Source organism: Homarus americanus, unplaced genomic scaffold (assembly GCF_018991925.1).
Source record: "Homarus americanus isolate GMGI-L3 unplaced genomic scaffold, GMGI_Hamer_2.0 scaffold57965, whole genome shotgun sequence".
Taxonomy (NCBI): Eukaryota; Metazoa; Arthropoda; class Malacostraca; order Decapoda; family Nephropidae; genus Homarus; species Homarus americanus.
In genome coordinates this window covers 4,339,599-4,362,635 of record NW_024725031.1, presented here as the reverse complement: position 1 = coordinate 4,362,635, position 23,037 = coordinate 4,339,599, and the positions used below count along the sequence as shown (strand labels likewise).

Sequence of the window (23,037 nt, the reverse complement as noted above, 5' to 3'; positions counted from 1 at the left end):
AAGTTAAAGGCGTTTTATAATCAGTTAGGTTTTAGTTTTATGGTACACAAGAATAGTTTTATAAGTTATTCCATTACTTTTAATTTATAGTTATTCATTCATTTAGTCTGTTTCCATAAACTGATTATTTATTTACTTTTATATGTATCTATTTCAGTATACAAAGTAGTATGGTTAGTCATTCATCTATTCATACGGATAACACACATTCACCTCCCACCCCATGTCTCAATTGTTGATGTTGCAGCGTGTAACAATAATCATTTCAGTATTGCCAACTAGAGAGCTTTAGTATTAACACGTCTCTTAACTCACATTGAATAACAATATCCCTCGGTTGATGACCCCTTGTTATGCAGAGGTCACAGTAAAAAAAGGGCTTTTGGTAGATACAGAATAAAGAAGAAATTTAACATCGACTATTTACCTGTAGCTATCAAAATAAATTAATTAATGTCACATCAATTGATACAATGTACTGTCCATCAGCACTAAACGTCTAGACCAACGTTATGATATCCCATGACAAAAAGACGTAAGCTATCTACATTTTTCATTAAGAGTGAAATTACCTGTGATGTAGGATTTCTAATTATTAAAAAAAATATATATATATGAACTGGTAACTGCAACTGGCAACTGGCCACGGGGAAGCCCTTACTACTCAGAGTCTGAGTATTCAGTTCAGTTGTCAGTCGACTGGCTGTAGTCTGGGAGATCGATAACTTAGTTGTGCACTATTAAGATACCATAACACAGCTCTTGTGTGTAAGAGCGTCATCAAGCAACAGAGTTACTTCACATCACGCAACAAGGTAAGCAGTATGTTATATGCTTGTGTGGGTTTCTTTCATAATATTACGTTTGTTTGGAAACATTGATTGGAGCGTTACGTCACAGTGTAACGGAGTCATTTAGGGCCAACTGTTATAATGTGTGCGTCAGCGTTTCCGTTTATATTGTGTGTGTAAAACTAGGCGGGGGCACTGTACTTATTAAATGTTTGTGTGTGAGTGTGTGTGTACTTTTTCATTCTATATCTACATGGACTTGAGTATGATTAGCATGAGTATATGTGTATATTTTGTCGACACACATAAGAACATAAGAATGTAGGAAACTTCAGCGGGCCTATTGGTCCATACTGGGCAGACCCGTTTACACCCAACCCCTATCGCTCATATATCCGTCCAACCTATATTTGAAGCTACCCAGCGTCTTCGAGTTAATGATGGTGTTTAGTAACTTGTTCCACTCATCCACTACTCTATTTCCAAACCAATGTTTACCTTTCTCACGCCTAAATCTAAATTTGTCTCATTTAAAACCACTGTTAAGTAAGCTAACACAACCTCGTGCTAACACAACTCCACTTGTACTGTTCATCTCCTTGGTAACAGGACTGCCTTAATATAATCTCTAGGGACTTGAGTACATTTATACGATTTCATACTTAAGTTATGGTTTGTTTAGGTTAGTTTAGGTCAGTTAAGGTTTGTTTAGGTTAGTTTAGGTAAGTTAAGGTTTGTTTAGGTTAATTTGGGTGAGTTAAGGTTTGTTTAGGTTAGTTTAGGTAAGTTAAGGTTTGTTTAGGTTAGTTTAGGTAAGTTAAGGTTTGTTTAGGTTAGTTTAGGTAAGTTAAGGTTTGTTTAGGTTAATTTGGGTGAGTTAAGGTTTGTTTAGGTTAGTTTAGGTAAGTTAAGGTTTGTTTAGGTTAGTTTAGGTAAGTTAAGGTTTGTTTAGGTTAGTTTAGGTAAGTTAAGGTTTGTTTAGGTTAGTTTAGGTAAGTTAAGGTTTGTTTAGGTTAGTTTAGGTAAGTTAAGGTTTGTTTAGGTTAGTTTAGGTAAGTTAAGGTTTGTTTAGGTTAGTTTAGGTAAGTTAAGGTTTGTTTAGGTTAGTTTAGGTAAGTTAAGGTTTGTTTAGGTTAGTTTAGGTAAGTTAAGGTTTGTTTAGGTTAGTTTAGGTAAGTTAAGGTTTGTTTAGGTTAGTTTAGGTAAGTTAAGGTTTATTTAGGTTAATTTGGGTAAGTTAAGGTTTGTTTAGATAAATAAAGGTTAGTTTAGGTAAGGTTTTTTTCATATATTTTTTATTCTTGTATTAGTTTAAGCTACGTCCTGATTTCCCATCCACTCAAAATCACCATATTATTATTTCCCTTATATTTTCCTTCAACCAAATATCAAACATGCTATAGATACTCGAAAATCATCAATGCCCATTACGAAAACGAGTCTGTTGAGGGAACTTAGGTTGAGAAAAATGTCAGTGTTGAGGAAGATCCGTCCATCACCTAAATCAGTTCTGGCAGCTTGAGGAAAGATTAACCACGCGGGTGAGGGTACAGCAACAACAACAACAGCTTCGAGTAATTAGGGGAACAATTTGGGGAATTCTAGAAAACAGTAGTGATTAATAAATAAATAAATAAATAAAAATTATGCCTTTATTCTTTGACGCTAAATTATTCAAAGTTGTTATATAAAGCGTTCGTGGATTTATTAAAGATTACTGAAAGATTAAAGAATGAAAAAAACCTGGAGTGGACTAGATTTGAGGCCCTGGTGTGGAAGGGGAAAGTACAATAACAGACCACAGCTTCAAGGCAATCAGTGAATGTGAACGAGAAATGGGAAAAATTGTATTTGTGTCTGCCTGTCTGTCTGTCTGCTTTTTTTTCCGGCCACCCTGTACTAGGTGGGAAAATATTTACAATAATAAGGAAACAAATGATTTTTAAACAATTATCCCACAATTTAGTCCTCATTCAACAACTATAGTATTATAATAGTCAGTTACTAAAGGTACTTGGTTACTGTACCTTGATATCACGTCTGTCGATCATTGCTCTGTCGATCATTGCTAAAGGAAAATATTATCAATATACTCAAATAGTCACACCTTCTGTAGAACTCCCACCTAATGAGTGTTTTTTTTTTTTTTGTCTTCACATAATCTCAAAACAGTTTAAATAATCCACAAATATCTTCAGTTTTCATTACACGTTGATTGGTGTCCAGGTGTGTTTAAGCATCAGGTGACATGACTGCCGGGGGGTTCCTCTTATTCTTCATGTGATTCTATGGTGAAAAATCTAGTACGGGCGACATAATAGTTTCTAGTGCTTCAAAAACTAATTTCATCCATTGAGGAATATTGAATTTTCGAGTGTCAAAAGTATTAGAAAATCGTGTTTATTTCACCTGATGAATAGACACCCTAGTGCTATATAGGGTAGGTTAGGTTAGGTTTAGATGTGGTTAGATTTGGTTAGTTTAAATTAGATATGGTTAGATTAGGTTAACATTTGAGTGGTTAATCATTAGATGAAATAAACTAGAGTTCCTAATCTTCATGTGAACCCAAATTTCTTATCAACTAAAAACGTTTAGATACCAAATACAGTTGTTGCATAGTCTGTGTGAGTCAGTTATTGCATAGTCTGTGTGAGTCAGTTATTGCATAGTCTGTGTGAGTCAGTTATTGCATAGTCTGTGTGAGTCAGTTATTGCATAGTCTGTGTGAGTCAGTTATTGCATAGTCTGTGTGAGTCAGTTGTTGCATAGTATGTGTGAGTCAGTTGTTGCATAGTCTGTGTGAGTCAGTTGTTGCATAGTCTGTGTGAGTCAGTTGTTGCATAGTCTGTGTGAGTCATAACCAAAAGAAACGTTCTAAATGTGTGTGTCAGTGGCATTGTTGATCGATGTACACTTATGTCCTACAATCCCTCTAACCATTTTTATTGGAAACTCTCTCTCTTTTTTTTTGTGGCCAAGACGAGGATGTAAAGGCTCCACTTATTTCCCACTGTCTCTCCATGCCACTTTCATTATGGCGGAGTCATTTGTTTAATATATTTTATTTTGTCTTCCTTTTTATATGTTTATTTAGTCCTCTCGTGGGGGGAGATACGGAAACCTTAAGAAAGAGAGGAATTAACAGGAGAGAGATGGATGAAAAGATTTAAAAGGCGACAGGATGGGAGGGAATCAACAATAGACTCTCTCTCTCTCTCTCTCTCTCTCTCCACACACACTTCCATCATTGCAGCATTAACATCACAAATACGTAAAATAAAATAAAAATCATTAATAAAGCGAGTTAGGCAGAAGACAATCAACATAAACAAACATGAATAAACCAGCATTTTATTTTCCCTATTTTACCCAACCATAAAAAGTTGAGGGTATTGTTTTTTTTTTATTTTATTAGGACTTTGTTGTAATAAAATATAAAAACAATAACCTCAGCTTTTTTATGGTTGGGTAAAATAGGGAAAATAAAATGCTGGTTTATCCATGTTTTGAGGTACATTTACCTCCTACAACTTTCATCGTCAGTTCCTTCCTAGAGTCAACGAGAACTCTGCGCCGTTAGTCAATACACGTGTGCGTTTTGGAGAAGCAAGGACGTGTCTGTGTATGTCTGTACGTCAGGTGTTGTGTGATAAGTTTCCACACAGGTAAGAATGAATCATCCATAACCCGGTTCTCCTCTTTCATTGGACAAAAAAACGTTATATAATACCTCCGGGTTGTGTAGGTGATATATCTGCTTAGGTTATAGGTATAGGTTGAGTTAGGTGAAGTAAGAGGCAGGTAAGGTTAGAGATAGTATTAAACTGAACAACTTAAATACAAAACATCACGAAACCTCATAGTGTTTTGTCCACAAGTGACTGAGTTGATAACGTCACTCTTGATGGCATCGTATCGTGGCCGGGAGAATGTGTTTTTGCTTAAGATCATGTCTGGATATTAATACATGATTTCCTGTCACTTAATTAGCTTAATATAACTAAAATATTTTAAACATTATTACATTTATCAAAAAGAATTGTTAGGTAAGAATGTCGTCTTCTAACTGATTTTCTGATTGGCGTACAGGAAGTCCTTTCCCGATTGGTTAGACAGTGATGACGTCATTAACTGAACACCTGAAAATGATCACTTGGATTTGGCTTAGATATGTGTATACTGGATTAGGTTAGGTTAAGGGAAGCTATTGTTTGGTTAAAGGTACCATATCCGGGTATGAAAATGAGTCACTTCTGCTTCATTCTTTTGTTTTTAGAATTTCTGTACAAACAGTTGAGTAAATATCAAACTCTCTCTCTCTCTCTCTCTCTCTCTCTCTCTCTCTCTCTCTCTCTCTCTCAGAGGTTTACGTAACAACACTATAATCTCTGGTGTGACGCTCCAATTCCAAGAAGCAATTTAACTGATTTTGTACGTTGCCTTTACATCATCACACAAGCAGCACATGACTCCTTAGACCCCGAATTTATCATCTGCACTTAGGGTATAACCGTATAAGTAAAGCAAAACTCTCTTCATTGGGTTCAGAATGCTTATAGAGGAGTTACAGATGCTGGTAGAACACAATATTATCAAGAGGATCAGAAACCACATAGAGGAATCCCGGAACATAAGTAAAACAAAAGTCGACTTGGATCACAGCACTTATAAGAAAAACTTGGGATCCTGGTGAAGTGTAAATATTATTCGTCATACAAATTATATCCAATACAATAAATGACTTAACTTACTTGGGTCTTAGAGTCTATATACACTGTCAAAATTGTAGGGGATTAAAAGGGGTATTTTAGGCGAGAAGGGGGTATATTCACGGCAAAATACCCCCTTGAGATGTAAAATGCCCTTTCTGGGGGCATGTTAGGGTATATAGCTGTCGATAATACCCATTTATGTTGCAGTTCTTATATTATCGCCTGAGGGTATTTTTTTTTAATATTTCTGTCTCAAGGTATCGTCGATTTGATCTTTGTGAAATGCTTGCAGTCTAATTTTCCTTTAAATGACCAAATGTCTTTAGTATTTTATATCACACATAGAATATCAATCGATTTTGTATGTTATGAGGAAATGACTTTGTATGGTAGTTGATGTCTGTCTGTGTGTGTGTGTGTGTGAGAGAGAGAAATAAGGTAAAGAAAGTTGATGAATGGAGAAGAGTGTGTGTGAAAATGAAAAAGATCAAAAAGAAAGAAAACCGATCAAAGGAAAGGTAACAAATGGATGCAGAAAGAAAGAGAGAGAGAAAAGAAAACAGACAAAGGGAAAGTAAAAATAAACGAGGATGACGAACAAAGAAAGAAAGAAAAAAGAAAGAGAGAGAGAGAGAGAGGGGGGGAGGGGGAATGAAAGACCCTCGTTACACACCAACACAGCTTCACCCACGGCTGACCACAGTAGGAAATTTCACACAGTCCCGGCAGGTAGGAGACGTATACCTTGGGGTGACCCTGTCAGTGGAGGTAAATCCCCCAGCTAGCTCATGCCCAGAAAATAACAAACTTCCTGTACTGACATAGTGATAGTAATCGTTGTATGGTTAGTCCTGTCATTGTTATTACTATTTTTGTAGTAGTAGTAGTCGCAAAATGACATGTTGCAGCAACTATTGCTGCAGGTTCCAGAAAATTTGACAAAAAAAGTAGCTATAGCGCAGGAGGTGGGCGCCTCGAACTGGTTAACTACGTTACCGATAAGGGCAAATGGTTTCAGCCTTAACAAACAAGAATTTACAGATGCCATTGCTCTAAGGTACGGGTGGCCAGTAGATGGTTTGCCCTCCCAATGCGTGTGTGGCTATTCCTATGATGGCGATCACCCCATGGTTTGCAAGAAGGGGGGCTTCATATGCATGAGGCATGACGAGGTAAGGGATCTCACAGCAAATATGTTGAAGGAAATCTGTCGGGACGTCATGGTAGAACCGACCCTCCTTCCACTGGATGGCGAGATCCTCCAACACAGGACTTCAAACACATCTAACGAAGCCCGTGTGGACGTCAGTGCTCGAGGATTCTGGACGCTGGGACAGCGAGCTTTCTTCGACATCAGGATTTTTGATCCCATGGCCGTTTGTCACCGTAACCTAGCTCTCGATGCTGCGCATAGGAGGAACGAGAACGACAAGAGAAGGGCATATGGGGAGAGAATTCAAAATGTTGATCAAGACAGCTTCACTCCTCTAGTGTTCACAACCTCTGGTGGGATGGGCCCAAGTGCAAGATGTTTCTACGCCAGACTTGCGGAGCTGATCTCCGAACAGAAGCAGCAGCCCAGAAGTTATGTCACAGCCTGGATGAGATGTCGACTGTCCTTCTCTCTCCTTCGGTCGGCTTTGCTCTGCCTCAGGGGAACGAGAGCTTCTGCCCCTACTCCGACAACCGCTGCAGATATTGACTATGAGGCTACAGTCACTGAATGCCGCATGGATCTGCGGCTCAACTAATTCATCACAGATAGGATAGCTGCTTATGTATTAGGATATTTAATATTAAGGTAAATAAATGGTGGCGAAGGTGTGGCTATTGGGGGAGGCTGGAGGCCACGTTTAAAAAAAAAAGTAGTAGTAGCAGCAGTAGTATAGTGGTAGTAGTAGTGGCAGGAATGTTGAATGTTGTTTTTTTCTGTTTTAGCAGAATTGGGTCAACTTTTTTATATCTAATTGTTCGCACATGTTTTTTCCGCAGACTGAACTCTTCATCGGATTTTTAACAGATTTTCTATAAATTTAGGTCCGATATCCTTAACAGATTTTCAACAAGCCCTTAGATTAGATTTTCTAACAGATTAGCATTAATTACTTCAAAAAATATTTATGGTGTTGATATAGTGTGACTTACAGTGACACTATATCTCGCAGGGTCAGGTCAGGTTAGGTTAGGTTATGATTAATGCTGGACTAGACTCCGCGGCTTCAGCTCTGTAATGCAGGTCACTGGGTTAAGTTTACATGTTATATGCCGCTTGATGATCTTCTGAAGGTTCCTCAGCTAATGAAAACATACTCGAATATAAAATAATGAATAAATGTTTTGGGTGACTTTATTATTGCATACGCTTATTATATTGATATACATAACTAATAATAATAATAAACTGTTTATTAATAGAGTAGCAGCCGGTGGCTGAAAATATACAAACTTACATTTGATTTAGACATAATAATAAGCGTTGAATACATTTACAGGGCTGTAAAGTACATAAATCAGGAGTTGTTTATTATTTTAACAATAGATGGTATGGTGCTATTCTTATATCTATCGGTGCGGGCTCTTATGGGCTGAATATTGTTGTAGTGGACTGCGCGAGGTGGGCGGGGGACTGCCGGTGACAGGAGGTGGCGATGACGAGGATGGTGCAGTAGTCCGCTGCCAAACCTTGCTAGTGCTAGGTGGTGGAGGTCACTGATGTGTGTGTGTGTGTGTGACTGAATAACACGCGGGTGTAGATGGCATATATAACAAGCGTCTGTGTATTTGTCACTCACTAGACTAGAGACAGTCAGCCATGCCTGCAGATTGCACGACAACTGGGAGAAAATTGTGAGTTAGTGTTATGATTCGTCAAGTCACGTAAGATTAAAATAATTTGAGGAATATCGAGAATTTACAGGAATTTTAAGATTTAGGGAACCTCCAGTAGTTCTCAGTGAATGCTTCTTGTTAAGTCCGCATCCTGAAGTTCTGGAAAGTTCTACAGCCATACATGTGAGGTTGGCTGTTGCGGCATTAGGAGTGTATTTATAATCATTAATTCATTCTTTACGGATAATTTTAAACATATTACTGATTTGTAATTATCCAACTTAAACGGCCATTAATAGTTCTTTTGGGGAATTAGTTTTGTGTAGTGGTGTTGTGGGTGGTGGGGAGTGGTGTTGTGGGGAGTGGTGTTGTGGGTGGTGGGGAGTGGTGTTGTGGGTGGTGGGTGGTGTGTGGGTGGTGGGGTGGTGGGGGTGGTGTTGTGGGTGGTGGGGGTGGGGTGGTGGTGGGTGGTGTGGGTGGTGGTGTTGTGGGTGGTGGGGGTGGGGGGTGGTGGGGTGGTGTGGTGGGGGAAGCCGTGGGTGGTGGGGAGTGGTGCCGTGGGTGGGGAGTGCTGCTGTGGTGGTGGGGAGTAAGGGTGGTGGTGGGTGGTGGGAGGTGGTGGCTGGGTGGTGGGAGTGGTGCTATGGGTGATGGGAGTGCTGCTGGGTGGTGGGGAGTGCTGTGGGTGGTGGGGGAGTGCTGCTGTGGGTGGTGTGGTGGCTGCCGTGGGTGGTGGAGTGCTGCCGTGGGTGGTGGGGGAGGTGGTGCCGTGGGTGGTGGTGGGCTGCTGTGGGTGGGTGGTGGTGGGTGGTGGGGTGGTGCCGTGGGTGGTGGGGAGTGGTGCCGTGGGTGGTGGGGAGTGGTGCCGTGGGTGGTGGGGGCTGCTGTGGGGTGGTGGGGAGTAGGGTGGTGCCGTGGGTGGTGGGGGAGTGGTGCCGTGGGTGGTGGGGAGTGGTGGCGTGGGTGGTGGGGTGGTGTGTGGGTGGTGGTGGTGGGTGGGTGGTGGGGAGGGTGTTGTGGGTGGTGGGGAGTGGGTGGTGGGGAGTGGGTGCCGTGGGTGGTGGGTGGGTGGTGTGGGTGGTGGGGGTGGTGGCGTGGGTGGTGGGAGTGGTGTTGTGGGTGGTGGGGGTGGTGGCGTGGGTGGTGGGGAGTGGTGTTGTGGGTGGTGTGGGGAGTGGTGGTGGGTGGTGGGGGGGTGCCGTGGGTGGTGGGGTGCTGTGGGTGGTGGGGAGTGGTGCCGTGGGTGGTGGGGAGTGGTGGCGTGGGTGGTGGGGTGGTGGGTGGTGGGTGGTGGAGTGGTGGGTGGTGGTGGGGGGTGGTGGTGCCGTGGGTGGTGGAGTGCTGCTGTGGTGGTGGGGAGTAGTGGCGTGGGTGGTGGGGAGTGGTGTGGGTGGTGGGAGTGCTGCTGTGGGTGGGGGAGTAGTGGTGGTGCCGTGGGTGGTGGGGAGTGGTGTTGGGTGGGGAGTAGTGGTGGTTGTGGGTGGTGGGGAGTGGTGGCGTGGGTGGTGGGGAGTGGTGCCGTGGGTGGTGGGGAGTGCTGCTGTAGGTGGTGGGGAGGCGGTAAGAAACACCCTGAGTCTGAAAAGTATAAACAGATGGTGGGAAGGTCATTAAACCACTACCATAATATATTCATGTTTTCGGTAACTCGACTAAAGTTTTCTACCACAGACGGCCGATAGACACCTTGACTCGCTTTTCTCACTCATTCTACTTGTTTCTCTTATTTAGCAGTAAACATCTATAAAATAAACTTCGCCAAACAATTATATTACGGTTTTAAATTGTATTAACTGTTTAGAAAGGTCATACACCTTATAAACGATGTGAAAGAAAACTGTTCTGGTTGTTTGTGGTGTGGAGGGGAGACTTGTCCTGCACGATCATACGGGCTAATTTTTACTGGTTGGGAATGGGTTGGTACACCTGCTATGTGAAGTCTGGACCAGCAAGCGTTGCTCTCCGTGTTGTCATTCAATTACCAGGAGTATAGGCGCATATGAAGGAATTAACGGTATACAGCCAGGAATAGTGAGTTATAGTGAAGCAACAGAGAAAAAAATATAGTAGTGTGTGATATTGTTTTGTTGTAGTGGAAAATAAGACGCATGTAGTGTTGCTGTAGAACAAAGCAGCTTGGCTACAGGCATGTGGCGCCGTCGAGGTACGTTGCCATGGTAACGCAGGGATGCCAACGGGTTAAAGTGTTCAGCTGCAGCAAGTGACGAGATTTAAATTTTAGTGATTATCAAAAGTGACAACTTTTACCATATATGTAAATAACGTTTGCGTTTTAATAGAAAATATTGCATTTAACCATTAATTGAAATTTTTTAAATGATATTCTGGGAGAAACAAAGTTTATTGTATTTGTAAACAAGAACAATATTAAATGTTGCTCTCGAGTAAAGTCTCAAGATTTTTTACATCACAGTTATATAACAGGCAATAATTATACATGTCATCAAATAAAGCAGAAGTGAGGTGCGATCAATATTACACGTAGTCCAGCCGCAAATGTCAAACTCTGGGGTGCATCGTGGACATACCGGCAGTGTTATGGAAGGTGTTATGTCACCCTGAGAAAGAAACACAAAAAAATGCATCACGCTCTAGAAAACTACCTTCACTTTTAGATATAGTTTAGCCGCTCTTAAAGGTGACGGAACAAGTAAGCATACGAGTATAACAGTGGCATTATCTCTACCGTCAGCATGATAAAGTTTATATCCAAGAAGTTGGTACTGAACTGTATATTGACGCCCAGCTACGCCATCACCACTGAGTTACATATCCTCCTTACGTGTAAAATATACAATAGAATTTGGTCCAGGTTTTCCCATACGTCAGAACAGTCAGTAAATTCTCATACCTACATATAATTTAAATGATTCTGGATTACGGTAGAGTCCCAGTATGATTTAGACTCCATTAGAAAACCAAGTCAGTATCAGAGCTTAAGAGAAACATTTAGATGCGCTCACGGCAAGTACACTTAATCGTTGCTCCTTTGGTTTGCTCACGTGCAGGTTAGAGAGGTCACATGGAGGTACAGTAGTATTAAGACTATATCTATCCCGCTACCCGTGGTCTTAAAATGCCCTGAGACGTACGTGTGTCTCTTACTAATGTGTGAAAATTAATTGATTCTTGAAGATTGTGTCCTGCTTTATTACACCTGATAATTAAACACACTAACTTAACCTAACAAAACATAACATACCCTAAGTTAACCTTACTTAATATAACATTACATAACACTCCAGGTAACGTTTGGGTTTTTTAATCACCAGGTGAAATAAGCTGGGGTGCCTATGTTCGGGTGAGGCAAGTTACCCCCGAACGTAATAGATGGAAATTCTCCATTTTTTCTGATAAGCATAAACTGTAACCGCCCTTGAAGTAACACCTTAAAAATCTATATAACCATATTTTGAACAACACACCTGTCTACCTGTATCCTTGGTAATTAGCAGCTCAGGTGATGATATTAGCGGTTACTGTGTATAGAAGGTACTGAGTTTACTGTGTTAAAAATAACTTGGTTATATTTGATCAAATTTTATTTCTCACGCTAATAGGCTCGCTAGCGTGTCTATATGCCAGTGGCTATGTATGTTTCTATGTCTATATATCTGAGTGTCTGTGTATCTATATAATTATGTGTATGTATAGATATGTAAATATATGTCTGTGTAATATGTATGTGTAATTATATGTGTATGTGTGTATATGCACGGTATCTATTGTGACCAGCAAGAACATTAACATTGATAGATAGACGGGGATATAATTCAACATGATTACCCCGACCGTTGTTTACATTGTCCCAGGATGTTACCCCAGGGATCATATATATATATATAATACACTCAGTTATATCAATCATCTGAAGCTTCGTTATGATTTACTTTGTTTTTCTATTATACGTTTGAGTCTCGTTAATGAGGTATGTTTTTAATCCAATATTGACTTAAGAGTTTTGCTGGTCAGGTATTGAATATTTTATTGTTGACTCTTACGCCATGTAATTTAGCTTCATAATTGGGCACTTCTGTATATTAACCCCTTGAGGCCGATGAGCTAGTCCTCTCGTCTTCATAGTGATCTGACAAAACATTCAACACACACACACAAAGCTAACTCATACGAGTGGTTATTACGCCTCTCCACTATGACACTTTATGAAGCTAGTGAGGACACCAATATATTGTGAGCTATTAAACTATAATGAATGATGTGTAAATATGTAACACCTATTTTAATTAGTTAAGGAAACTCATCTATTAGTTTTATACTGTAATTGTTTCCTTGTGTTGTACTGCTGTATGTTAACCTCGCCTCCCTCCCTCACCTGCCACAGACCCAACACGTGGAGCCTGGGGTACTACCTCATGAGGAGCCTGGCGGGACTATAGGCACACAGCACTGACTGACACTGACGCCCTGCTTGACACCGTCTTCTGCTTGTGACTGGTACTGACGCTCTGACACTCGCTCTGTGTTAGGGTGTGGCACTATAATCCCCAGGATGGAAGGCACGTGCAACCTGCAGTGCTGGTGTCATGTACCGACTCGCGGGCGGAGTAAGCCTCCGTGCTACCTGTGTGTGCTGCAGGAGTGTTGCCTCTCCTGTAGGTATTGCCTCTGGCTTTTGTTTTTATATTTATTGTTTTTATTTTACCGTGTGTAGTGAGTGAGGGTCAGGTGACACAGAGTTCATGAAAGATAAACTGATAAAAGCTCAAGATATTTATTAACGTCGTCATGATTATTCTTGACCACTGACCAGTTAAGTGACGCTGGCTAGTGGCGCCACAACTTAGAACAATTATAATATTTCTTAGTAATTTGTCGTTAATAATGAGATGTAGATGATTCAACGTGACTTGTGTAATCCAATACTTAATTAACTTACAGGTAGATCAGAGAGCTTTCCCTCAACCCTGCCCTCAGCCCCGCCCCTGCCGCTTGAGATGCTCCATCAAGATCCTGCTCCATCATATCAGGTAAGACCAGGTGACCTTTTCTTATATGCCAGTAATAACAGGAAGTAAATTATCACTAATCTAATTAAACCTGTATCAAGTCCGGTACCTCTTAACTCGCGTTTCAGATCAGTATAAAGAATCGTTTGTCACTGTAATTGATATTGTTCATTAATTCGTTTTAAATACTTCATGTGTTAAATTTTCGCTGCATTTTAAAATGGTGTTTTATCAAGTGTTCGGGGATAATGTTGTTATTATAATTTATGTACGAGTGTCTCTCATCGAGATCAACTGTCTCTTTTTTACTTTATTCCTTCTAGAAATGTCAGTGACAGAACAGGTGTGACATATAGATGTCCAAACATTTATTGTGACTTGTTAGTCCGAAGCCAGAGTCAGTTCACGCCATTCGAATACACCAACTTTTCACCAAATTACCCTCACAGAAAAGTGTCTTTTTGGGGTTTTTGGTGATGGTAATATTCACCAGGCTTCCTATTGTTTTACGCCGCCCGTCACTGACAACGTTAATAAAATCCAATCAACAGCTAAACTGTTATATTAAAGGCCATTCGAAGCTTGATGGCTTTATATCAGGGAAACTTTATGTATGTACAGTATTTATATTTCATCTAAAATTTCTTAAATATTTTCAAGTAACACATTACTGCTGGTCCTTGTTTACCAGTCGTCTGAGAATAAGAAACACCTGTTGCTACACCTTCAGGGGAATACCTAATAAAACCTCTAGATATTATTAGTAATTGTGTGGTGTCTCGCCTCGCCTCGTAGCCGTTAAGAATGCTGGCCAGTATTGTATGCATACAGTATACAGTATGTTTTCCATATTAGTATATTGGTAATGCATTGCAATATTTAATTGGTGTGTTAATTGAATGTTTTATTTCTTCAATTAATATTTTTTAACTCGCTGCGGCAACATAAATTCACACTACAGAAGGCAAATGCAAACTTGTCAAAATAATATTATTTAGCAATGTCCATTATCATTCAGAAAATCCTGGCGACTAGTTTTCTTTTGTCCTTTAACTTTGTTATTATGAGAACTTTACTGGTGCATTTAAGCGTCCCCTGGGATGTGTTTCAATACAGTAATGTAATGTTTTCCATTTTCACAGGAATCGGTGAATACAGCCAGTGACGAGGGTTGTCCAGGGGGCGGCGGAGGACCATACGAGTGGAGAACGATCGTCGCGGCTCACGCTTCTGTTAATTCATTCTTGCCAAATACACAAGAAGAAGAAGAAGAAGAAGACCCGATGCCGAACACTGAGTCAGACGTCCACTTACAGTTCACAGAAGGCGCTGTAGGAGGACTAGTTGATGAGGCCGGGCCTGACGCTCCCTCAGACCATTGTGATATTGTATCATCAGGTAATCATGAAGCCGTGGAAGATCGTCTCTCAGACCTGGAGTTTAGAGACATTCCAGAGACACTAGTGAGACGGTTTCCTTCACGACTACGAACTAATGGCTCTCGTGATATGTCTCCGGACGAAGGCAGTCAAACTAAGGAATCAAAAATGAATGGTTCCTGTAATAACGTTAGTCAACAAAGTACACTTGACTTATCAGAGCTCATAAAAAATATCGTTTTGGGAGCTGATGATAATACTCATCAGGAGTCTATTACGAATAGGGTGAATTTTCCCAGCAGATGGGGCAGTCAAGACCTAGCTTGTCACCGAGGAGCGTCGTGGCTGCACGGTGTTGATCATAGGTTCGAGGGGTCAAGGCAGAGCAGAAATCGAACTAATCGTATGGGGTCGAGATTACTCTCGGCTTCTGACGAGATGGTGGACGTCAGACCTCGGTCAAACGAATATATCAGCTCGGTTATTATGGAGAGGAATTACAAAAGGATCAATAAAATCAATCGGAGAGAATCTTCATCAGAGGCGGCCAGAAGGTACCTACAGAACGTGCAGAACCAAGCCCGACGGTCATCGTGGCACAGCAACACGCGGGGTGTGCCTGTCCCTCGTGACACAGTGGGGGAACTTCCAGGACAGACAGACCAGGCACCAACGCTCATGGAATCAGAGACGTGTGACAGATAACATTTACATACAGCCCTTTCCTGGAGCTCTGCGTTTATGCAATGCGAAAATCATGTGATAATCAAAATATATCTTCCACTTTTTGTAATGCGTATTTATCCTTATGTAGTCATACCCAGCTAATAAAAGCTCTTATATATCGTGTTAATATATTGTTTTGGTAATCCCTACAACATTACCTGAAAGTCTTGATCTGATGTTGAGTCGTGGAGGAGGTGTACAGTATGTATATAGAGCCTAAGGTAAAACATTTAATAATTATGATTCGTTGCACTCAGATTGTTGCTTGTGAAACACTTACATGCAAACTCACACAGTAACAATTATATAAATGTGGGCAAAATTCAAGGTAACCACTGTCACATACACACACACACATCTGTTCCCTAATCAACGATAATTATACACAAAGAAATTTTCAAACTCTTTATTGGTGAGATATTCATTATAAAGAATTTATATAAATCCTATTAAATAATGAATTAAACTGCGTACATTTATTTTCTGAGAGCAATATATTACAGCCCACTCCATTACTGTTGCATAAACCAATTTCCCTAAAGATTCTCATAATATATACGTATACAGTCAACGTAATAACATGTCTAACATCTCAAATCCAACATAACCCCAAGCAAAAAAAAAACGCAAAACTTTATCTAAATATCACAAGTCGTAACTAAAGGATCTGAGTTGTTGAGGATGACGGATCGTATGAGCGTCGGTCAGGCAGAGTTTATTTAAAAAGAATGGATGGTTTGTAATACAGTAGTGTGATAGATTATGTGTGTGTGTGTAAAGTTTTGAATAAATTGTGAGCGTGTGAGTCAGGCACAGGTGATAGTAAGGTTTGATTACAAGTGTGTGAATCAGGTCATGTAAACACACCGATAACAGACATAGTATCCTGTTATGTTGACAAGAGCTCTGATATGATATACACGGAACAAGAATATCCTGGTATTTAGAATTAGTTTTAGTCTTTATAAAGAAAAACATTAGACGTGTTTAGACTGGTGTGATGGGTTAAGTTTTAGGATATGTTTTGAGCTAATATGACCCTCTATGATGAGTTAAATCAAACGTTATCTAAATGTTATCACGCATATAAGGCCTCTGGTGTCTCAAAGTGAATGGTGTTTATCGAGCAAAAACAATAAACGTTCACTGAGGACTAAAGTAAAGTCCTAATTATTAAGACTCACGTTGAACCAAATTAGAAAACGATCACTGACTCGAAATATTTTAAAAGAATGTCAATTAAGAAATAGTTGTTTTAGAGTATTGTTGACATTTTGGAAAGTGAAAACAAAACAAAAAATCATTGGAGATTAGAATGGCGTATCAGGAGATGTCTCAAGCCACTGTTTGATGGCTGGAAGGTCCCTGACCCTTTGGACGAGAGCCACTACCTTGGGGAAAGGCTCAAGCAGGTCAGCCTTCCTCTTCCTCACCTCCCCGAACACCAGTGAGATCATGAAGTCCGCCCACGTCACCTACGGAAGGGAAGACTATATTAAAGGAGACCAAACCACACTTTATACCCTTTCGTAAGCCCTGAAACTGACCTTATACATATGGACCCTGAAACTGACCTTATACCTGTAGGCCCTGAAACAGACCTTGTCCTTTAGCACTGTACATATCTTTCGATCTTTTTATTAACCTTGTCTATAGATCTTGACACTGACCTTGTCCGTGACGAACCACTCTCTCTCCTCCAGCCGCTTGTTGAGTCTGACCAACACGGGCTCCATCACGTTAGGGAAGAACTCCTCCCGATAGGTCTTCTTCTTCTCCTCCTCACTCATGGACGAGAACCTGACCAATCAAGAAGAATTGTTCAGTTGATTAGTTTTATATGGCTTCACAATCTCTAAAGTTCCAATCTAATCAAAACTCACCCTTGGGTTGTCATTGTCATACCGTCATTATTGTTATTGTTGCTGTCATTGTCATATAAAATCTGTTCTTAGGAGTTATTGGGAAGAATTCATCAGACACACGGTAAGACGCTAATGAATAATGACAGACTACTAATACTTACAATAATCATAATATTAACACTACTAATAATAATAACAAGAATAATCAAAATAATCCATGACATTATTATATTTGATTATAAATTACAAGTAAACAACCCTTCCAAATACTTTCATATTCTAAATAAAAAGAAATATTTCGTGGGACAAGCCAGTCATCCCAACCTTGCTATGTGCCTATAGTTGCCTGGCCGTCTTGAGAGCTCGGGGCACTATACGTAAAGCAAGATCGATTTGTTTATAATACCTAAGAACCATATAGGTGGAACTTACAGTATCTATAATGTCTTTATCATGTCTTTACGTTACCTTTTCCAGGCTGCAAGTCTTAATAAGTCCCAGTGCTAATATTCCCAGACTTAACTGAATATTAGGACTAAGGCTCAATAAGACTAGAATCTGTTAGGACTGGGTTTTAATCCTAATAGCCGGGTTAGATTAGGTTTGGGTCTGTTATGACACCCGCTGCACCACACTCCTATACCTACATGATCTTATAACCTTCTCCAGTCACATCGTTGAGAGTGTCAGTCACGGCGTCACAGTAGGCGCTGTCCATGTCGTCTTGAGGTACGAGGCCAGCCTGCTTGGCCAGGTAGCGGGCGATGGCCATAGACTGTGGCAGAGGCTTGTCGTCCACCATCAACAGCGGCACCTTGCCTCCGTGAAGACCTGTAAATTAGTAGATGAATGAGCACAAAATTAATAATCCACGTATCATTACTTAATTGTTCTTGTTAGAAGATAATTGTATCCCATTGAGGATGTATCTTTCTACTCCACCCCTTAACCTATATTAATTCCAATATACTTGGGATGGCGTTTGAAACTTTTTCAGGGAGCTGTCCCGCTGTGGGGGTGAACCTTGATGAGGAGGAGTTTGTCACAACCAATATCAAAACAGACCAGACAAACAAGGTAAGTGTCTGAACTAGCACCCGGGTAGTCGGTGTACCTTGCAGCGCTCTAGTCAACAGGACCATCACCGCCAAAGTCACAGGTATCACGGCCAGTTTGAGTCAGTTCACAATCGGTGTGTGACGCTGTCGTTCCCTTTGACGTGTTAACAGTGGCCCTACGATTCTCCGGCAAACACACTCAGGTTAGTAATGTTGGGTGTTATCCATGTAAACTAATACCACACTATTTCCTCTGTCCAAGCAACAATTTTACAATATCTGCAGTCGTGCACTTTTGAATGTCACTGTGTCGAAGAATAAGACTTAAATTGTATTGCCATTGTGTAATTTATAGGAAGAAGCCATATCATCTTTCCCTGTCGTGGGTGTTTCCAATGGTCGCCAATCAAAGAGGCCCCAGCGTTATATATCCCAGCTAACCTAAACTAACGGTCAGAAATAGCGCCCATCCAGGTTGGGAACAGGATTGGAACGCCTTGTTACTGGAGTCATTAGAATTATGGCCCACTCGGGGTGGTTGAGTTAGATTGGACGTATTAGACCGTCGCTCTTACCAATTGACCCCAGAGGCCATCCCGGAAGTATTGAATGAATAATATAACTCGGCAGCACCATAAAAAAGACACTCAGTTGTGCCTCAAGCTTTTTAATTATCTAGACTCGTCCTTGTACTTGTTAAGACCATTTGCTCGTGTAGAAAATTCAACGTCAGCCAGACCAGGAAAGACGGTCATTTAGGATAACTAAAACACGTGTAAAAATCAATACTTACTCTTCTTCTTCTCGGGCCAATCCTCCTTCTCGACACGTTCGTCCGTGTAGGTGATGTTACCGTAAGCCATGATCCAACGACTCAGCTCAGCGCGACCCCTGGCGTTAAAGTAGATCAGCTTGTATTCAGGCATGATGGTGGTTGTGGTGGTGGTGGCTCTGTGGGAGATATGGAGGTCAGGTTGTGAGACTTCTGTGGGGACGTGAAGGTTAGATTATAGAAGCTTTGTGAATATTGTTAGAAATCAAACAATAGGAGTCCTGTGGAGGTCAGGAAATAGAGATTATGTAGGAGAAGGAGGAGACTGAGAATATATCAGAATAAGATCATGCGAGATGCCTGAACTTGCTTAGATCTGGCTCAGGCTTACAATTTCTAAGTCACAATTAGGTAAATATTAATTACGTTACATGATTATTATTGGACGAAAACAAACACTGATTGTTACCCTCACCATAAATTTGAATTATAGATAAAAGAGATGTCCTAAATTAGGCAACTCAACAAACACGAGAAAATTAGCAGAGTTTACCATGAAACGTTTTCTTTAAATGCTCAACTTGACGTCTAAGAAAACTCTAATGTTTGTTTATGTTATCATTATAATGAGGATATTATTTACTTAAGCTTATCATGAAGTGGAAAGGTCATAAGGTAAACCTAACCTAACCTAAAGTCAATACGAAATAATATGATAATGAAACATGTAAAAGTAATTTCAAATATTAATTGTTTACCTGTAGCCCTATCAAAACTAAAGCATTATTTGGTTAGGATAAATTGCATTAGGTTAGATTACTTTAGCCTGTGATAATTACAGTACAGTCATTTTGAAGTACTCTTTTGAGAGTTCCTATGTACGTTACTGTATTTCTAATCATACAGGAGGTTATATTATGTACTACACTATACGGTTTATTAACTCATATTGACGGCTGCTTATTTACCTGTAAAGAAACACCTGTATATATTAAGATAATTGAAATGAATCAGTTAAATCTATCTTTCACTTCCACTTATGTACACACACACCTGATAGATAGATAAGTATATGTAATCCAGGCAAACAGGTAAAAAGAAAAAAAGAAAGAAAGAAAGAAAGAAAGAAAGAAAGAGAAAGAGAGAGAGCGAACACTTCCTCGACTGAACAATAAACTGTGTAGCGGGAACACCGGTGTGTGAAGGTGACCCTCTCTACCCCCTTGAGTCCCCCCCACCAACACCCCCCTCCTTCTCTTCCTCACACACACCCTGTCTTCCTCACACCCCCTGTAACTTCTGTCTTCCTCACACCCCCTGTAACTTCTGTCTTCCCCACACCCGACTGCTCTCCCTTTCACATTCTTACTCCCCACACACACATACACGCTATCCTACACTATCCCACACATACAGACACACCCACTTCGTTTTCCCCAACGCACTCTCTTTCCCTCAAACTCTCTCTCTTCCACGACTCTCCCCACACACCCACACACCCACACTCACACACGCCCTCTTACCTTCCACTGGCCATTATGATTCACAGAAAGATACAGTACGTGTATATTTTGTGAGTTTGATTACATAACGTTCTGTCTGCATTGTTGTTGTTGTTGTTGCATATTGGAGGTGTTCAAATCAGTCTTCTTTCCCAGTGGTGGTGATGATGGTGATGTGATGGTGGTGGTGGTGATGGTGGTGGTGATGATGATGGTGATGGTGATGTGATGGTGGTAGTGGCGGATGAGTCATGTATGTGTTGTTCTGGTTTGGTTTTTTGCATCGTCACCGCACACACACACACACACACACACACACACACAGCCTAGACTCTACCACATTGGCGGCTGTTGGTCTATTTACACTCAGACATTTACAATCGTTTTGTTTCTACATTTCGAAAACCACGAAAAATCTCACGTCAATTTTCACATTTTTGTGTTTGTAGTCTTTGTTGTTGTGTTTAATTCCGTGTTTGAATTTGTTTGAAAATCCATTTGATTATTCCACTATAACTATATACAGATAATTTCATTTCCTTTATGTGTTCATTAGGTTAGGTTAGGTTAGGGTTTTGAATTACCATGAGGAACTAAGCTGGAAAGCCTAATCTTCAGGTGGTTCAGAAAACGTATTGAACTTAAATAAGGTCTTTCTGTAAACTGGAAGCCACCTTAGACTCCATGTCATGTACTTTAGCTTCAAGTTAGTTAAATAAATTTTTAAATATTCAGCTGCGAGGAAAAATTCGACTTATGAACTTATGAGATTGACCTACGAGGCCGTGGGAATGACCTATGTTCTTTGCCAATGACCTACGAGCCTTTGGGAGGGACTTAAGAGCTTTGGAAACGACATACGAAGCTTTGGAATTGACCTCTATGGTTTGGGAATGACCTTTGTGCTATGGGAATGACCTACGACTCTTTTTAGAATAGCCTACGAGCATTTGGGAAGGACTTACAAGCATTTAGGAACATCTCACTCGACTTGAGAATATCCGGGCTACGTTGGCTCGCCTCCCTTGTGCTTTGAAGAGTCAGCCGGCGGCATCAGACACGTTGCACCCCGGAGAGTGACCGACCGAGTGAAACAGGATATACTATATGTGTGTTGTTCTCTTTTATCTGACTGACTGACTGACTGAGATTTGGGGCATTGAAAAGCATTATATTTCACCTTTTATGATATTTGATGTTTGTTTTCTATGAAGGAGGTTTCTGGTTTCTAAGGATATAAATATTATTGTTTGTTTTCTAAGGCATCAGTTTCTTAAAGGGTATTTGTGTATTGTTTTCTCTTTATTCATCAGGATTTTTTTTATTCTTAATTTTTCTTCTCTTTCATTATCTCTCTTCTATCTTTCTTTCTTTTGTTTCGGGAGATAAGAGAAGACAATGCCACCAACACTACCACCATCATTACCACCACCACCACACCGACCCACAACACACCACAACCACTACTACCACCATCACCACAACAACCACCATCACTGGACATAATAGAAAAATTGTTTTGACCTTCATAACACCCGGATCCTCGATGTTTCATAAGAATAATGTTTTCAAGCCCCTCATATGAAGATGTTTACAATGCACCTCACACACTTCCAGTCCTAACTAAACATCAGAATGACCAAAATGGCATCGCTCTTACACCGAGTCTCTAACTCTCTTAACTATGTGTTTTGTTGTGTTATGAACGCGTAAGGGAAGAACCGGGTGTACATTTTACTTCAGAATTACTCTATTTGTTTAATTATTTTGGTATTTATTTGTCTCTTTCTCTTCCTTTATCTATCTATCTGTGCATGTCTCCCATACTGTCTATATCAGGGGAAAATTTCTACAATTCATCCAAGGTTTTAATCCAGAATTTACGGAGAAATTTATGACAGTCAGGAGTGTCTAGGCTCTTGTACAGCAAGTAAGTGACCTTGAGAGTGTGCGGTGGTGTCTGTGTGTTGCTGAACCTTTCATATCTTAGTGGGGTTTTTTTTTCTGTCATGATAAACCCTTCTGTGCCTAGCTGGAGGGGGGGAAGGGGTTCTAACTCTCTAAAACCTAGTCGCCTTCAATCTGTTTTTGTTGTTTGGACTGTAGAGAGAGTTTTATGTTTGTTGGTTTTTATGGGTGTTTAAACTGTTTTATCCAATCATATAGTGTTTGCGGGGGGGGGAGAGAGAGGGGTTAACTGCCTTGGTTTATTATAGTGTGTGTTTGTTCTGCATTATTCAGATCTTGTTATTTTTGTTTTTTGGTTTTTTTTTGGTTTTAGATTCGATAGGCCTTACCATTCCTGTCTCTTCCTGTCAAAGTTCCCTCTTGTCTTCTCAATCCTGTCACACCTGTCTACTGTTTTGGAATTGTCGACAATGTGTAATATTTGCTAATGGTTTGTCATCATAA

The 23,037-nt window shown here is 40.5% G+C and overlaps 2 protein-coding genes across 4 annotated transcripts in view; one reads left to right on the top strand and one right to left on the bottom strand.

Moving 5' to 3' along the window:
• Positions 1–660: 660 nt before the first annotated feature.
• Positions 661–15,555, top strand: LOC121864669. Of its 3 annotated transcripts, none has more exons than XM_042363815.1 (4): positions 661–815; positions 12,699–12,969; positions 13,256–13,344; positions 14,466–15,555. In XM_042363815.1, exons 2-4 carry the CDS (start codon positions 12,867–12,869, stop codon positions 15,405–15,407), a joined length of 1,134 nt encoding a protein of 377 aa, XP_042219749.1. In that variant the 5' UTR covers positions 661–815; positions 12,699–12,866; the 3' UTR covers positions 15,408–15,555. The 3 variants fall into 3 exon arrangements, with proteins under 3 accessions (XP_042219749.1, XP_042219750.1, XP_042219751.1); XM_042363816.1 differs by lacking the exon at positions 661–815 and adding an exon at positions 10,239–10,349; XM_042363817.1 differs by lacking the exon at positions 661–815 and adding an exon at positions 10,244–10,366.
• Positions 15,556–15,820: 265 nt separating this feature from the next.
• LOC121864702 overlaps positions 15,821–23,037 on the bottom strand; it is a 34,624-nt gene continuing 27,407 nt past the window's right edge. The window contains exons 8-11 of the mRNA XM_042363861.1: positions 19,145–19,302; positions 17,941–18,124; positions 17,099–17,228; positions 15,821–16,903 (exon numbers count right to left, since the gene is read on the bottom strand). Coding sequence (XP_042219795.1) covers positions 16,739–16,903; positions 17,099–17,228; positions 17,941–18,124; positions 19,145–19,302 — 637 coding nt within the window. The 3' untranslated portion in view covers positions 15,821–16,738. The remainder of the gene's footprint in view (positions 16,904–17,098; positions 17,229–17,940; positions 18,125–19,144; positions 19,303–23,037) is intronic.

Coding starts and splice junctions, on each gene's coding strand:
- LOC121864669 (XM_042363815.1), top strand. CDS start 12,867: ATGGAAGGCACGTGCAACCTGCAGTGCTGGTGTCATGTACCGACTCGC. Junction 12,970..13,255: donor GCAGGAGTGTTGCCTCTCCT/GTAGGTATTGCC, acceptor ATTAACTTACAG/GTAGATCAGAGAGCTTTCCC. Junction 13,345..14,465: donor ATCCTGCTCCATCATATCAG/GTAAGACCAGGT, acceptor CCATTTTCACAG/GAATCGGTGAATACAGCCAG.